The sequence below is a fragment of the Nematolebias whitei genome, chromosome 1 (assembly GCF_014905685.2).
Source record: "Nematolebias whitei isolate Nwh7 chromosome 1, NemWhi1, whole genome shotgun sequence".
Lineage (NCBI taxonomy): Eukaryota > Metazoa > Chordata > Actinopteri > Cyprinodontiformes > Rivulidae > Nematolebias > Nematolebias whitei.
Genome location: NC_056498.1, coordinates 41,453,042 through 41,470,270, shown reverse-complemented (window position 1 = coordinate 41,470,270; position 17,229 = coordinate 41,453,042). Strand labels below are relative to the sequence as shown.

The following is a 17,229-nucleotide window of genomic DNA, read 5'->3' as shown; positions in this document are numbered from 1 at the left end:
GAGCTTTAACTAAACTAAATCTTTAGCAAAACAAAAACGTTTCGGGACATTCCAGACGTCTCTCCGTCCCAGACGACCTCAAACTGAAACAAACTTTGTCCTTGATGCTGAATGTTCTTCACTGAACGTGCAGGTTTTTAAATTGAGCCAAAAAACTTCAGTTTTCTGTCGTTTGGAGTCAGTTTTTCCTCCTGGATCTGAGTTCAGTTTCTCTTTGTTTTGTTAACATCCAACAAAAAGTGTAAACTAAATAAACATTTTAGTTTGGGAGAAAAAAGTTTTGAATCAAAGGAAATGTTTTAATGTCCTTTTAGTCCAAATAACAAATAACTTACATAATAAACTAATTAAAACTTAAATAAAATATGTTGAAAACACTCCAGCAGCTCAGAGAGCGCCCAGTGTTCGATGGTCCTCCATGTTTCATACGTTTAAAACTGGATTCTAGGATCATGTTATGAACAGTTAATATCTTACTTGTTGCAGATGATTGAGTTTGGAGGAAAAGAGTTGAATTCTGACCAGACTGACGAGCTAAAGGCTGGTCCGGATGGAGCCAAGATCCAAGTCTTTGAGTCGCCGAAACTTAACTGTTTGTTCAAACGCTGTTTTCTGCACGTTCCATCCCTGACAGTTTCACATGAAATTAATGTAAAAAAGTCCCACCTGCTACAGTCGGCTGCTGCTGCATTTTGTTTTGGGAATAAACCCGGATTTCAACGTAAAAACTTTGTAACACAAAACTAGCTGAGACATAAACGTGTAAAAAAACACTTGAACCACAGTGAAAACTTCAGACGAGCCGTTAGCTCATCACTTCTGTCAGAATGAGCTGTTCAAAGAGCTGTCTGCAGCAGGTAAGATGTTCTTTATAATCCCACTTCAAACGGTCTGATTTATCCCTTTAAAGCCTCACAGCTTTAGCTTTGAGGATTAACGGACTTTTACTGTTTCACAACTCAGATCTGCTCGGAGTGAAGACGCCTCCGTCTCACTTCCCTCCCATCGTTCGTCCTCCATCACCTCCGGTGTCTCCACATCTCCACGGTCCGTCTCTTTTGACTTCCTGCCGCTCGTCTCCACAGTTTAAAGTCATGTCTGTCAGTTTTTCAGCTCGGATCGTCGTGTTCCTCCTCTGGCTCCTCAGAGCTCACAGCGTCAGGGGTGAGTACAAACAGGAAGTCTGGACTTTATTCACAATAAACACATTTATTCAACAGCTTCAGTCTGACAGAACGGTCCAGATGTTTCTGACATCCGTGAACTGTGCACGGATCCAGATGATTCTGACGTTCAGGAACTGTGAACGGATCCAGATGTTTCTGACGTTCACTATCTATGAATGGATCCAGATGTTTCTGACGTTCATGAACTGTGAACGGATCCAGATGTTTCTGATGTTTGTGAACCGTGAATGGATCCAGATGTTTCTGGCGTTCATGAACTGTGAATGGATCCAGATGTTTCTGATGTTCGTGAACTGTAAACAGATCCAGACGTTTCTGATGTTTGTGAACCATGAATGGATCCAGATGTTTCTGGCGTTCATGAACTGTGAACGGATCCAGATGTTTGTGGTGTTTGTGAACTGTGAATGGATCCAGATGATTCTGACGTTCATGAACGGTGAATGATCCAGATGTTTCTGACGTTCACTATCTGTGAATGGATCCAGATGATTCTGACGTTGAGGAATTGTGAATGATCCAGATGTTTCTGACATTCACTATCTATGAATGGATCCAGATGTTTCTGGCGTTCATGAACTGTGAACGGATCCAGATGTTTCTGACGTTCACTATCTATGAATGGATCCAGATGTTTCTGACGTTCATGAACTGTGAACGGATCCAGATGTTTCTGATGTTTGTGAACCTTGAATGGATCCAGATGTTTCTGGCGTTCATGAACTGTGAATGGATCCAGATGTTTCTGATGTTCGTGAACTGTAAACAGATCCAGACGTTTCTGATGTTTGTGAACCATGAATGGATCCAGATGTTTCTGGCGTTCATGAACTGTGAACGGATCCAGATGTTTGTGGTGTTTGTGAACTGTGAATGGATCCAGATGATTCTGACGTTCATGAACTGTGAATGATCCAGATGTTTGTTCATGAAAAGTGAATGATCCAGATGTTTCTGACGTTCACTATCTGTGAATGGATCCAGATGATTCTGACGTTGAGGAATTGTGAATGATCCAGATGTTTCTGACATTCACTATCTATGAATGGATCCAGATGTTTCTGGCGTTCATGAACTGTGAATGGATCCAGATGTTTCTGACGTTCACGAACTGTGAATGGATCCAGATGTTTCTGTTGTTTGTGAACTGATCCAAATGTTTGATGTTCATGAACTGTGAACGGATCCAGATGTTTCTGACGTTCACTACCTGTGAATGTATCCAGATGTTTGTTTCTTTAATATATATTCTTCTGATTTCTCTCCAACAGCTCAGTCTTTTCCACCAGATTTTGAGCTTCCAGAAATCGATGGTTCGGCTGTAGATGAGACCTGCAGGATTTTTGTTGTTGACCCGTCTGAGGACACCCCAACAACGACCACAACCAGACCAGAAACCACAGCCTCACCCGTCCCCACGAAGGTAAGAGACGAAGGTCAGAAAATCGACCGCGATACTGAGACTTGTTTCCTCCTCAAGTGTCGCCTCTGAATATTTGTTAAAATGATTTTTTTCTTGATAAATTTATTTCTGTCCAGATGAGAAACGAAAAACTCCTAAACACAGAAACCAGTACCCGACTGAAAATCCCTTCTCAACAATGAATAAATAAATAAATATTGTACGCGACACATCTGCATTAGAACAAACAATAAATGCTTTTCATTTCGCAGCCGGTGGTCACTACAACCGAGAAGCCGATCGTCCGATCGTCGCCACAGAAACCAGTAACCAGAGCACCAATCAGAACACAGTCAGCTGCTGGAGGACCAATCACAACCCGCCACACCGACGCTGAGCTCCGCCTCCTGTACTACCTCCTGACTAATAGCAGAGGACGTGTCGGCAGCTCTCAGCCAATGGGAGGCCTCGATGTGACGTCGAGTAGCGATGAGTCGGCAGCAAACTGGAAAACTGGCGCCCTTTCTCTAGAGGACTCCAGCGACGAGTCGTAAATTTAATCTAAAAGCACCTTTGAACTTTTTGACATCTTGAGAGGTTTTTTGTGTTTGCATCTTTAAAAAAAAAAAAACTAAGATTTACAGAAATATTCTGTAAATTAGCTGCTAGCTTAGCGCTGACAAACAATTACAGGAAAGGTCCATGTGTTAGTTCGCAGGTGTTAGTTCAGCAGTAACGACAAAACATTTTTAAATTTGCAAAGTCATTTTAAATATGTTTTTGTGTTTTAATTTTAAATATAAGCAACAAATTACTACTGGCTGTTAACTTAACAACACATTAACAAAATGTTACCCCACAGGCGTCACAACAATTACATGTGAATGGGACGTGTGTCCTCACATATTTAAAAAATATTCATTTGGCCCCCCCCCCCCCCAACACACGCACAAACATTTACCATGAAATATTAATTCACCCAGTGCTGTTTCTATTTCTTCATGAAGTAACTCATTCTACGTGATTAATAGGAGAATATTCAAACCATTAAAAATCCACTCCGGGTTTTCCTGGTTACCTACAACAACTCACCACCGCTAGCTTTGTTTCTCCTCGGTCGTCTGCCTTGGCAGGGTGCTCATGGGGGAGGAGGGGGAGACACCTCCGTTTTGCGCGCTAGCTTAGCGCCACATTGGTGCTGCAGTTGTTGACTGGGGACTGGGATGTGCGAGATAAGCGGAGCACTACATCTTTAGCGTCTTAGCCAATGTCCGTGACATGTGCTGCTAGCTTAGTGCTACGTTAGTTCCAGCAGTTTTCAACGCTGGGGGAGGGTGGGGGCTAGGATGCTTGAGAGCAGTGGAGCGTGTTCTATTCACACAAGGAGAGCTGTTGGTCAGGTTACTTCTTGTTACTCTCTGAAATAGTTATTGAATCAAGTGTTTACTTATGTAAACGTAGCTGTTTAACAACACGTTAAAGTACACCAGAATGCACGAAATGTCATCTATTTTATTCAAAACTTTCCAGGGGAGGACCCCCCCCACACACACACACATTACAAATCCTTCTGATGCCAATGCGTTACATGTTACTCTGGTAAAAATAACAAACAAACAAAAGGAATTTGCTGCTCTGGTTTTACTGTCCTTTGTTTATTAAAAAATATAAATGTGATTGTTTACATTAGCAAAGCGTAGCTGAATCAGTTTACAACATAACAACAAACAGCTGAGGCTCATTTGTCTCAAAGACAATATTTGTAATGTTTACATCTCAGTCTTGTTCACGTTAACAGGTTCAGATTAAAAGTAACAATCAAAGCCAGATGTTCTTTTATAATTGTGTTGTTGTGTTGGTGTTTTGTCCTTGTTGTGCTTCTGATGGAGGACTGGACGAAACCAGATTTTTGTCTTTCCTCTGATTCTTGACAGCTCCTTTTATGTGTTTGCCTAAAAACATTACAAGAGAAAACGTTTTATTAATGTTTTCATTTAGTAGCTAAATTTTTTGTGGTAGTTTTCTGTTTTGGAGTCAGATATGGTGTTTAGTTGATTTACCCGTATATAAAATCCATGTCAAAAATCAGTTTAGTTGCTAAAGTTTACAGATTTTAAAATAAAATATGAGTCTTAAAAACATCCAGGTCTCAAATGTTTTATTTTTCCTTCACATAGGTTTCAGTTTATTTTACTTGGAATATTTTCCATTAAGGAAGCTCTTAAAATGTTGTTTTCTGATTTGTAAAAATGTGATTTCTTGATTTTAATTTCAAAGTTGTGAGATTACTTGGCTTTTTATAATTTGACATTCAACACTAGAGTTTTCTCACTCTGATAAAACAACGCAGACGTTGGGAGAACGTTTGATTTGAAGGATTTGAGGATCATCGCCGCGTCACCGCTTCACTCAGGTGTGGTCGTACCTTCTTTTTCTCTGAACTCTGGAAACACTGAACTTCTTATGTCTGGGAAATGGACATGTGACTTGTTCTGGGTCATTTCACTGATAGAACTGTTTTCTGGTGCCTGAAAAAAAAAAAAACAGAAAATGACTTTGGTTGAGTCGTTTCTGTTGTACAGACAAAAACCATCTCACGTTCTCACCTGAAGGGTGGAAGACCAAGACACTTGGCTTGCAGTGAACTTTTGAGCCTGTCGATCGTGTGTGCCATCGTAACGTCTTGGCTTGTCCACATATCTGTAACGCATGAGGAGAAAAGTATGCTGCATGTACAAAGAGACTACAAAGACCCAATAAGGCTCATATTACACTCTGCACGTCAAAGAAATCTTGACAGGCCGAAAATAATTTGGTGTAAGTTAGAGAAATGGTCTGTTTTTGGACCAGTGTTCACTCTGACCTGAAGAGGGGACCGTAAGAACAGCCAATAATGTGACCACGGAAAATGGTTCCAGGTCATATTTGGTGATAAAATGGGTCCTAGGTGTGTCAGAACGTTAAAAAGAATTGAAAATTACCTAAGACTGCTGTTCCTGGGATGGAAACCAGCTCCCTGAATAAGGTAGTCGCTGGTAACTGGGTTGTTGGTACCAAACATAGAGAGGGAGGACATAAGTGGTTGTGAGGATGGAGGAAGAAGCAAAGGATTTGAAGAAGGTGGTGGGGGAGAAGGTGTAGAGGATCGTGGTACACCTAAATCAAACTCCATGAGGTAAGAAGTGTCCATTTTGAAAACGATAAAACTTTCTGTTGAAGCTTTGTGGTCTAAAGACATGATCAAAGCTGAGTCTCTGGAAATAGTCGTGTTGTTTCTGTCGGTTTTGTCACTTTTCTTCTTTGCATTTGGAGCCGGAGTCGTTTTTGTAGTCTTGGGCATCACAGAGGACCTTGTGTGCTTCTTGAAAGATCCAACCTGTAACTGGTATGGCTTTGGGTGATGAACGTTTAAGGGATTGGCATCAAATTCTGAGCTCCCTGTGTTTCCAGAAGCCTTCAGGGTTGGCTTCATTAGTGGATTAGTTGTAGAACTACTGTTGACAGACAGACAAACTAAATCTTCTCGGTTCTCTTTTTCTGAGACGTCTGATGCTCTTAGAGCAGCGGTTCCTACAATAGTTGAAGTAAATCTTTCATCTTTAACTAATTTGTTGTTTTGCCTTGCAACAAATGACGGTACAGAAGGTTTAAAAGATCCATCTGAAGTTTGGGACAACAGAACTGTACCCTCAGGGGTTTCTGTTACTGGATTCAAGGAACCACGACAAGATCTGAAGTCCCTGTCGTCTGTAAGTTCCCTGTCGTTTAAAAGAGACCTCGAAGTGCCCTCCATTTTGGAAACTTTCAGATTTGAGGTTCCTTGAGGTAGGACAGCAGTGTTGTGGGCAGAACTGGTTTCTATGGGTGACTGGTCCAACGGAAATGTCTTTGAAGACCTGGTGGGGACGTTTGTGCTGATTTGTGGATCACTGTTTGTGGATGTCTTTGTGTTTTGGGGCAGGACGTTTGGACTTATTGAGATTCTTTGTTCTGCGTCAGTTTCCAGTCTGACCAACTGAAGTTCTGCTGCAGGACTCGTCTTGTAAGACTTTGTGTCATGAAGCATCAGCGGTACAGAAACCACGTTGTGGTCGTTGCTCGAGTTCTGAGAAGTTTTGTGTTTTGGATTTACGTCTAATTCCAGGGAAGTTTTTGGAGATGAACACAAACTCTGACTGTCGGCGTCTGAATTATTTGACCGTTTGGGCACTTTCAAGGTCGGGTTGCTCCAACTTTTTGCAAATTCTTGGCTCGGCTCAGGTTTAAAGAAACTCATATTCTTCATCGTGTTTTTCTCATGACCTGGACCACAACAATCCAAGTCTTTTCCATTTTGCAGGAGCTCTTTCCTTGGATCTGGAGGCACATTTTCTTGTTTCGGTTTTACTGCCATGAAGTTTTTCTTCTTCAGGTTCACTGCTGTCTCATTTTCGTCGACTGACTTATAATTTAAGCTTTTAGTTGACTTAGAAATCTCTAACTCCCTCTTCAACTCTGCACCAACGGGTTTTTCAGGTTTTATTTTGATGGGATTTTGCAAGGTGTTGTGGATACCCTTGTTGCCAAATGTTCTGGGCTGTGTGGACATGAGAGATTCTGTAGCGTTGCGATTGGTTTTAGAGAATTTAGAAAGTTGTTTTGCTTTTGTCTTCTCCATTTTGTCCTTGTTTACTTTCTCCTCTTTGTCTTCAGGTTGTTTCTTGTCCTTGCCTCGACAAGTTTTCTCATCTCCCGTTTCTTGCCCTGGGGCTTTGGTTATTTTGGGAAAAGTAGAGTTTTCCTTGTGCTCTGTTTGGATTTTGGCATTTAGCTCATCCAAAAATCTATGTAAATGCAAACAGACATTTTTTAAAGTGATATATAAACTCTAATAGATGAAGCTTGAAATTGACACACGTGGAAATGTAGACCACAAAGATGTACCTGATGTGGAAGGAGTCGTGTGTGAAAAGATGATGCTCTAAAAGCTCTGAACACTGAGCTCGTCTTTCTGGATCCATCTCTAGACATCTCTGAAACACAAACAAAGCTTCTAATGATACGTTTTATTCTGTGACTGAAATTATGTTTTCAGTCACAGAATAAATGGGACAATAAATGGGACAGAATAAAAAAGGCATGGCTTTGGCACCAGTGTGACACCTAAGTGTCATTCGGTGGCTGAAATAGGACAGCACACATGAAGAAATCCTTTCAGTTCTCCAGAAGAAAACCTACTGGTTAGGTGTTTAATGGAACATGTATTTGTACCAAACCATCATGGTACAGATGGGCATGAGTACAAAGAATTGAACAAAAATTACATTTGTCGCAGGTGATTACCGCGCTCAGCTCAAAGAGGGTGCACTTAAAAAAAGCTTTTTGCCAGTCGCCACAACAGAAAGAGCAATTTTATGAATATTTGTGTGTAAAGTAGCATTTAAACTGGTAAATCAGCTAAACTGGGCTTACTTGTGCCAGATCAAGAGCTGGTGGTGTGATCGTGGGGAAGCATTGCCGCAGTGGGACTGTGCTTGAACATTCAGGTAGTTTGACTCCAGAAAAGACTGGATTTTGGTAAAACACCTCTTGATGATGGGTCATCAGGTTACCTAGAGCAAAGAATTCAATTATTGTGGTAGAAAGAAGCAACAACTTGATGATGTATGGTTTAAGTGCTTACCAAAGCATTTGACGATGTGATATATTTGGTCGAGGTCAGAGTCTCCGGGAAACAGGGGCTCTCCTGTTAACATTTCTATTACCAGGCAACCCAGAGCCCACACATCTACTGGTCTACAAGCACACATAAATACACATTACTGGTTTTCTTGAAAACAGTCAACATCAGGTCGGTACAGAGACTTACTTGCCATACTTGATATCTCCCACCAGTAGTTCGGGGGCTCTGTACCAACGAGTAGCTACATAGTCGGTGTAGACACCTCCTTCAGATGGTGACTCAATGGTTCGGGCAAAGCCAAAATCACACAGTTTGACAACACCCCCCTGAGAAATGAGGATATTCTCAGGTTTGATGTCACGGTGGATGACCTGAGATTGGGAAACAATTCAACAACAAGATGGCAACATTTGTTTCTACATTATGGCTTTTTTTAACTTTAGGTTTGTTGAAGAAATGCATGATCCATCCATCCATCCATCCATCCACTTATTTTTCACTGGGTCATGTAAGCAACAGGTCCAGAAGGGAAAGCTATGCAATCCTTTCCCCAGTGACACTCTTCAGTTTCTCTTAGGGAATCCTGAAATATTCCAAATCTAAAAAGGGAACGCAAACCTTTCAACAAGTTCTGGGTTCAATTTGCATTCTAGGATATCTTCTGAAAGGTGCCCTGAAGATATTCTTATCAGATGCCTGAACTACCTCTGTCAACTCCTTTTTAAATGGAAAACCAGAGACTCTGCTCTGAGTTTCCCCAGGATGATAGAGCTCCTCACCCTATCCCTAAAACTGAGCCAGGCCACTCTAAAAAAGAAGCTCATTTTACTCACTTGGGGTTCACAATCCATACATCATGACTATGGGTGAGAGTTGGAAGAAGACCCAGTAAATTGGGAGTCTTGCTTTTTTTTTTTACACCAGAGCAATGCCCCCATGACGACTGACAAGACCCCGTCCATTGATCCATCTCTTGCTCCATCTTGCCATCCCTCTTGAACAAGACTAGAAAGTTAAACTCTGCGATGCAGATGCTGATGTTGGAGGTCAATACAACAATGATGTATCACCAAATTTAAAGAACTTTTGACAGTAAATGGTCTGACTCGTGGCTGGGAACATGGTTCAAGACTAACAAAAGCTCACAGTGCAAGACCAAGCTTTTGTTAGTCTTGAACCATGTACAGATTACTTATCGGACAGGTAAACTTAAATATCAGCCAGTGCTTACATAAAATGTACATAAACCATGTAATTATAAATGACAACAGATACGAGGGGTCATCTTTGGTTTTCTACTGCATTCGTTTCCTACCACAGTTCAAAAACATGCCCTTTAGGTTGGCAACTCCAAAGTGTGTGCCTGAATTACGTCTTTCTTGTTTGTCTCTATTGATCCAGTGATGGACTGGCAGTCTGTCCAGGGTGCACCTGTCCAGGGTGCACCTGTCCAGGGTGCACCTCACCTTTCATGTAATGACTGCTGGAGATAGGCACAAGCTCAGCAGAACCCTGAACATAAACAAGCGGGTAAAGAAAATGGATGGATGGATTTTTGGACATTGTCAGAGAGAATGTTTTATTCTTTATCTTCACGTTTTGTTGGTGGCAAAAATCAGCAGCCCTCAGGACCTGGAACAAGTACTGCCGGCACGTGTTGAGGTCCAATCCATTGGGGTTTTGTTCCAGATCATTCAGAAGAGTTCGATCCACAAATTCAAAGACCAGGTACCAGCGGTGACGACGCTTCCACACCTCCAGGAGGTTCACCAAGTTGTTGTGATGGAGTTGCTTCAAGGTTTGAAAAACATAAGACAAATTTAGGACAAATGTAGTTTATTTTTGTTTTTATAAAAACAGTTACCACTCATGCTTGATCTAAAGATTATCCACGTTCACAGAACATAGACCTAGGTCTTTACACCATAGATCAAACATAATGTCTATTGTCCACTTTTGACCTTAATGCTGGTACCTAAAGATATTCACCCAATCTAAGATGTGCACTATTGTCTTGACTGTTTCTCCTATAAAACATTTTGTACTTTATTAGACCAACCAAACCAACCTGTTAACATCTTCTTATTGCAGCCTTAATACTAAATGTGAGAACTTGACCCTGAGTTCTCGGTTATTTCATGGTTGGCTGATTGGGTCAGGTTTCAGGCTGCTACAGACCTTCTCACACTCAGTTAAACATTGACGGACTGGTGCACGTGTTGACTGACGGGTACCCTGAGCAGCTTGACTTCCCTGAGGGCAATCTTCTTCACCGTCTTATCCTGGTCTGAGTCCAGGAATTTCTTGATGGCGACGAGGCGGCCAGAGTCTCGATGGCGGCACTTGAGCACGGTGCCGTAGCTGCCCTCCCCGACCGGACCCAGAGACTCATAACGCTCCATCAAGCTCTTATTCTGAAAGGACAGGAAATCTCCTTCAAATTATGTATTCCTCAGATCCAGTACTAGTTTTATACAGTTATTTCTCAGTAAAGGTCTTGACTTGAAACTGTCTTTATACGCAGATGACCAGCTGTTATATGTTTACTATCCCTTACGTAATTTATCACCAACTGTATCTTTGTCGAAGAGTTTGACTCTTCTCAGTTTGTAGAATGAACCTTCTTTAAACTGAATGTTTCCCCACGTCTTGCACTTAGACAGTAGAAAACCAGAGGCTTAATTCACCCCACGTTCGTACTGTGGTTCCAACAAGCCAAACGTTCTCGTAATCTTATTTCTGTATTTTCCTGCACTAATGCTGTTTGTTTTGCTTTTCCAGAAGATAATCTTCGTTTTGTTTGTTCGGCCTCTTTGCTTCAAAGTTAAAAGTGGGTTCTGTGGATATGTTATGAGAAGTTAATGTCTTACCAGTCGTAGATCTTTGAACAACCTCAGTGTGGAGAAACACGGTTTAATTCTGGCCGGACCAGGTTTGTATCGAAAAATAAACCATTTCAAAAACAGCTTTAAATGAAATCTTTAGCTTTTTTTTTTTTTGTTACAAATGCAAAGTTTGTTCCAGTTACTTTAGCTGAATCTATACAAAGTACTAAATATGATACAAGTTAGTCCTTTTAGGAAAGTTTAATCTTTAAAGAACGTCATTATAAATTATATTAAACGTTAGCGTAGCTGAGTTTGGTGTACAAGCTTTAAACATTAATATTAATCTGATTTAAAAGACTTTTTAAAAATGACACCAAGAGTCTGAACTGAAAACGTTTGAACAATTTAAAAAGGCGAGAACATATTTCATTTTACAGAATCAGTAGATCTGTGGGAAATAAATGATCGTCATTAACTTAGATTGTTTGTGTCTCTGTAAACAAAAAGATAAACCACATAAACACACACACACACACACACACACACACACTGACCGTCCAGCTGATCTCTGTTAGCCGCTTGAATCTGCTCCAGCTCGTAAACACTGGAGTAACGTTTCTGTTTGTCTCTAAAGGGTCAGCGTCACCTGAGAGCAGGACACAGGTGTGTTTGTCACCTGACCTGTTGCCATGGCAACAACTCCCCCCCGCCCAGCAGGGGTTAGTTAACCTGTTGGTTTGACCCCAAAAACTTTTTCAACCTCATGTTTGTTCGCTCTGCATCCTGAAGGAGCGTCAGAAATAAATAATTTAACACAATAAAACTTTACAGTAAAATAAAAAGTTGACATTTTTCTTGGTTTTTGATTTTTATGAATTAACAAGGTCCCAAACAAAAAAAATCAACTAATTTCAATAATTAACTAATAATAAACAACTTCAAGTTGTATTCAGTTTAATAAATTATAAATCAGCTTTAGGCTTTAAGTGAGGAGTTCATAAATGTTTTTATGAAATTAATTTAATCAATTTATGAACTGAATCTGCCTATAAACTCTTTATTATCCTTATTTTTTAACCTTCCACAAGAAATTAATGTTTAACTGTTTAAATACAAAAATTTAGAGTTTAGCTGCAAACTAGAGACAAAATTCATATGGAAATTTGTTTTTATAACATCAGTTCATTAAAAATATATTTATACTAAACGACAATTCTCACAAAACTCAGAGACTTTTTTTATTTGGTCGTAAATGTTTCCTAAGCACATCATGAGTCTATAAATGTTTTATAAACTACAATATAAGAAGCTCTTTCGTGTTTTATTGTACAGACATTTTTTAAAATATAAATAAAAATAAAATTTAGAACATTACAACATTGAAAAAGACATAAAAATTATTTACAACAGATCAACATTTTGTACAAAAGAGTAAAATAAACAGTTTGATGTTGAGATGTAGAAAGATGTTTCTGTTATTCTGGGTTTTCTGCCAGTTTTCTGATTTCCTCCAGGAGCTCGGAGAAAGATGGCCGACCCTCGGGTTTCTACAAAACCACAGAAGAAGAAGGAAGTGGTCACTTTAATGGTAATTATATATGTTCACTGTATTAGCTTTTCAATGGATTATTTGCATTTTGAAGTTTTCAACAAAAACATTGTTTGTCATTTTTTTAAAAAGTATAAAATATTTTATTGGTAAATTAAAACATTTCGGCCTCACTTAATGAAACTTGGAGCTTTTTAAGACAACACTGAGGAAAAATCAGACAAGATCAGTGCAAATGTCGCTTTAAGACTCAGAATTAAAAATATATTTTCAGTACTAGTTTTATTTGGCGGGTTAATAATAATAATTAATAGTTTAAAATCTTTACCATAATTCAACGGTTTATTTACACATGCTGGTCCTAAAATATTGTTATCTTCTCTAATCTACTAAAATATATATTCTTAACACGTGATCACTAATTATTTAATTACTTAATAAATATCATGTTTATTACATTTTTCACCTAAGGATGTTGTCATTATTTTCCTGGTGCAATGCATTCTGGGGCGACGACAACATCGGTTGTAGTGGAGACTAAACACAAGCAGTCACGGCGGAAACGTTTTTACATTTGACACTAAAGTTATATTTTCTGTTAGACTTCATGCACAACTTCATGTGACATTTAGCTTTTAGCATATTAGCTCTGGAGCTAATATGCTAAAAGCTAAAGCTGAGGTGACTCCCACAAACCTCTTCTGTCCATCCTCCATCCCCAGAGCAGGTCCAGACTGAGGTCACGTGCACGCTCCCCGTGAGTAATGTGTGTGAAGTGTTGCTGTGTTTTGTTCTGTGGCTCGGGGGGAACAAAGTTTGGCTTTACATCGACTCCAGAACCCCACGAGCTAAATTAAAACAAGCTGCAGATGATGATGGATGGATGATAGATGGATGGTAGTTGTAGGATAGATGGATGATAGTTGTATGATAGATGGATGGTAGTTGTATGATAGATGGATGGTAGTTGGAAGATGAATGATGGTTGGATAATGGAAGGATGGATGAATGGATGAATCATGGATGGATGATAGTTGGATGATAGATGAATGATGGTTGTATGATAGATGAATGATGGTTGTATGATAGATGAATGAAGGTTGTATGATAGATGAATGATGGTTGTATGATAGATGAATGAAGGTTGTATGATAGATGGATGATGGTTGTATGATAGATGAATGAAGGTTGTATGATAGATGGATGATGAATGATGGTTGGATAATGGATGGATGGATGAATCATGGATGGATGATGGTTGGATGATAGATGGATGGTAGTTGGATGATAGTTGTATGATAGATGGAAGATGAATGATGGTTGGATGATGGATGGATCATGATGAATGGATGAATCATGGATGGATGATGGATGGATGATAGATGAATGATGGTTGGATGATAGATGGATGATGGTTGTATGATAGATGGAAGATGAATGATGGTTGGATAATGGATGGATGGATGGATGAATGATGAATGGTGGTTGGATGATGGATAGTTGGATGTTGGTTGGATGGTGGATAGATGTGTAAAGTGTCTTTATTCTTATATAATGTGTAAATATCTCTTGGGTCTATCAGAGGACATGCTTTGATCCAGATGTTCGTGGTGGACAGCAGAGCTCTCTGCAGCATCTTCTCTCTCACCAGCAGCTCTTCTCCTCTTCCTCGTTCAGTCTTCATCATTTTCAGCCGCAGCTGGACTCATTTCTTCATCCTCCTCTCCGTCGACGCGCTCCGGTTCACTGAACGTCTGACATCGTTCAAAATCACAATCGAGCTGGACGGAGCTCGCACCAGAACATCTGTCTACCTCGTTTACCCAGAATGCATTGCAGCATAAACAACACGGCAACCTCTGTGTGACATTAATCTTTAAACGTATAAAAACTGAACGGCCTACAGTTTGTTCACAGTCCAGTTCTCATTGCTGAAGCAAACATCTACCAGAGGAGGTCTACTGATCCATCTAGTCGGGATCCTTTAGATCCGTCACAAACCTCCTGCTGGTTGGACCCGACAGTTTGAAAGACCTGAGTCAACCGGACGGGTTCTACCTCGTGCCAGCAGCGGTACATGATGGTGTAGAGCAGCTGCGTGGCCCGGTGGGGTCGGAACAGACGGGTCCCTCTGGTGATCTCGGTCACCACCTCCAGGTTGGAGTTGTTCTCAAAGGGCGTCCGACCCTCAGAGAAGATCTCCCACATCACCACACCTGAACACAAACACGTCCGGGGTCAATGTTTGGAAAAAGATCCCGGCTGCAGGAGGGTCCTGGCGGGGACCGGATCCGTTTCCTCACCGAAGGACCAAACGTCCGACTTGCTGCTGTATTTGCTGTAGTGGAGAACTTCAGGAGGAGACCACTTCACGGGGAACTTGGCTCCACTGGAGCTGGTGTACTGGTTGTCCAGAACATACCTGCAGAGAAACATCGTCAGCTGGAGAGAAACCGATTCGGGGGGGTCAACATTTATCTTTAGTCGCCCGCCGCCTTCCATACCAGAGCTTCATGAAGATCAGGAACAGATTTAGAACGTTTTTGGTCAAAACCTGTAAAATGTGTTTTATCTCGTGCGGTCGGTCAAAGCTCAGGAGACGTCCTGAGGCTACCACCACAACAAACCAGTGACCTCCTGCTCCACACGGGACATAATCTACGATACAAACTGAAGCTCCTGACGTACCTGGTCATCCCAAAGTCGCTGACCTTCACCACGTTGCGCTCGTCAACCAAACAGTTCCTGGCTGCCTGGAGGACAAAATAAAATACAGCTTTAGCACAAAGACTTCCTAAAACCAGGAAGCTGGTCCGTGGAGACGCACCAGGTCTCTGTGGATGAAACTGTGGGCCTCCAGGTACTCCATCCCCTCGCAGATGTCTTGACACATGGACAGAAGCCACGCCTCCTTTAGGGCCCCGCCCCTCTGACGCAGGAAGTTCAGCAGGCAGCCGTTCTCCATGAACTCGGCCACGATCAGCAGGGGGCGCTGCTGTAGACACACCCCGTACAGCTGAACCAGTTTAGGATGGCACAGCTTCCTGGAAAACAAGCCAACAAAACAGCTGAAACACCAAGAGCCGAGAGCTAAAGAAATACAGCCGAGGGCTACAGGAGTTCAGCTTTAAAGCTAACAGAAGGAGAACAGGAACTAAAGGTTAAAATCATCAAAACAGCAGCTGTAAGCTAAAATTAGCACAAAGGAGGCTACAAAACTAATACGAACAAAATCCTGTGGGTAGCTCGAATTAGCACAATAGTAGCTTAAAGTTCAAAATAGCAACGCAGATATTGTTATTAGCTAAATAATTGCTAAAAGTAGCAAAACAAATGCTAAAGCTAAAGTCAGCAAAACAGTAGCTAAAAATCAGAAAAACTAGTTAATTAGCAAAACAACAGCTAAAAGTTAAAAAGGCAGAATTGAGTCTGAAAGCTAAAACAAGCTAAACAGTAGCTAAAAGCAAAAATCATCACAAACATAGCTCAAAGTTTAAATTAGCAAAACAGTAGCTAAAAAAACAAAACAGTTATTAATTTGATCAAAACCATACCTAAAAGTAACAAAACAACTGTTAAAGCTAAAATCAGAAAAACAGTAGCTAAAATGTGCAAAACAGTAGCTTAAGTTAAAAGTTGTCAATTGCTAGAAGGTAAAATTAGCCCAAAAGTTGTTAAATGTAATAAAACAGATGTCAAAGCAAAATTAAGAAAAACAGTAGATAAAAGCTAAAATAAATAAAGGTAGCTAAAATCTATAAGAAGTAAAACAGTAGCCAAAAGCTAAAATAAATAATGGTAGCTAAAGGCTATAAAAAGTAAAACAGTAGCCAAAAGCTAAAATAAATAATGGTAGCTAAAGGCTATAAGAAGTAAAACAGTAACTAAAAGCTAAAATAAATTATGGTAGCTAAAGGCTATAAGAAGTAAAACAGTAGCTAAAAGCTAAAATAAATAAAGGTAGCTAAAGGTTACAAGAAGCAAAACAGTAGCCAAAAGCTAAAACAAATTATGGTAGCTGAAGGCTACAAGAAGCAAAACAGTAGCCAAAAGCCAAAATAAATAATGGTAGCTAAAGGCTACAAGAAGTAAAACAGTAGCCAAAAGCTAAAATAAATTATGGAAGCTGAAGGCTTTTAGATGCAAAATAGTAGCTAAAAGCTAAACTAAATAAAGGTAGCTAAAGGTTATAAGAAGCAAAACAGTAGCTAAAAGCTAAAATAAATAAAGGTAGCTAAAGGTTATAAGAAGCAAAACAGTAGCTAAAAGCTAAGATAAATAAAGGTAGCTAAAGGTTATAAGAAGCAAAACAGTAGCTAAAAGCTAAAATAAATAAAGGTAGCTGAAGGTTATAAGAAGCAAAACAGTAGCCAAAAGCTAAAATAAATAAAGGTAGCTAAAGGCTATAAGATGCAAAAAAGTAGCCAAAAGCTCAAATAAATTATGGTAGCTAAAGTCTACAAGAAGCAAAACAGTAGCCAAAAGCTAAAATAAATTATGGTAGCTAAAGGCTACAAGAAGCAAAACAGTAGCCAAAAGCTAAAATAAATTATAGTAGCTGAAGGCTACAAGAAGCAAAACAGTAGCCAAAAGCTAAAATA

At 40.1% G+C, this 17,229-nt stretch overlaps 2 protein-coding genes across 2 annotated transcripts in view; both read right to left on the bottom strand.

The window, feature by feature from the left end:
• Nucleotides 1-4,425: 4,425 nt before the first annotated feature.
• LOC119410184 (probable cyclin-dependent serine/threonine-protein kinase DDB_G0278487) lies at nt 4,426-10,656 on the bottom strand. The gene is made up of 10 exons (XM_037677100.1): nt 10,486-10,656; nt 9,848-10,042; nt 8,438-8,622; nt 8,252-8,364; nt 8,041-8,180; nt 7,513-7,601; nt 5,571-7,412; nt 5,196-5,289; nt 5,015-5,117; nt 4,426-4,541 (listed from the first exon to the last, which is right to left on the bottom strand). Exons 1-10 carry the CDS (start codon nt 10,651-10,653, stop codon nt 4,426-4,428), a joined length of 3,045 nt encoding a protein of 1,014 aa, XP_037533028.1. The 5' UTR covers nt 10,654-10,656.
• Nucleotides 10,657-12,554: 1,898 nt separating this feature from the next.
• Nucleotides 12,555-17,229, bottom strand: part of txk (TXK tyrosine kinase) — a 17,659-nt gene continuing 12,984 nt past the window's right edge. The window contains exons 12-16 of the mRNA XM_037677199.1: nt 15,456-15,672; nt 15,317-15,381; nt 14,932-15,050; nt 14,687-14,844; nt 12,555-12,626 (exon numbers count right to left, since the gene is read on the bottom strand). Of these exons, the coding sequence (XP_037533127.1) occupies nt 12,555-12,626; nt 14,687-14,844; nt 14,932-15,050; nt 15,317-15,381; nt 15,456-15,672 (631 nt within the window). The remainder of the gene's footprint in view (nt 12,627-14,686; nt 14,845-14,931; nt 15,051-15,316; nt 15,382-15,455; nt 15,673-17,229) is intronic.

Excerpts from the sequence above, each read along its gene's own strand:
- LOC119410184 (XM_037677100.1), bottom strand. The coding sequence starts at position 10,653 with ATGGAGCGTTATGAGTCTCTGGGTCCGGTCGGGGAGGGCAGCTACGGC. Across the intron at positions 8,181-8,251 it reads TCACATCGTCAAATGCTTTG|GTAACCTGATGACCCATCAT; the intron begins GTAAGCACTTAA and ends TCTTTGCTCTAG. Across the intron at positions 5,290-5,570 it reads CCCAGGAACAGCAGTCTTAG|ATATGTGGACAAGCCAAGAC; the intron begins GTAATTTTCAAT and ends CATGCGTTACAG.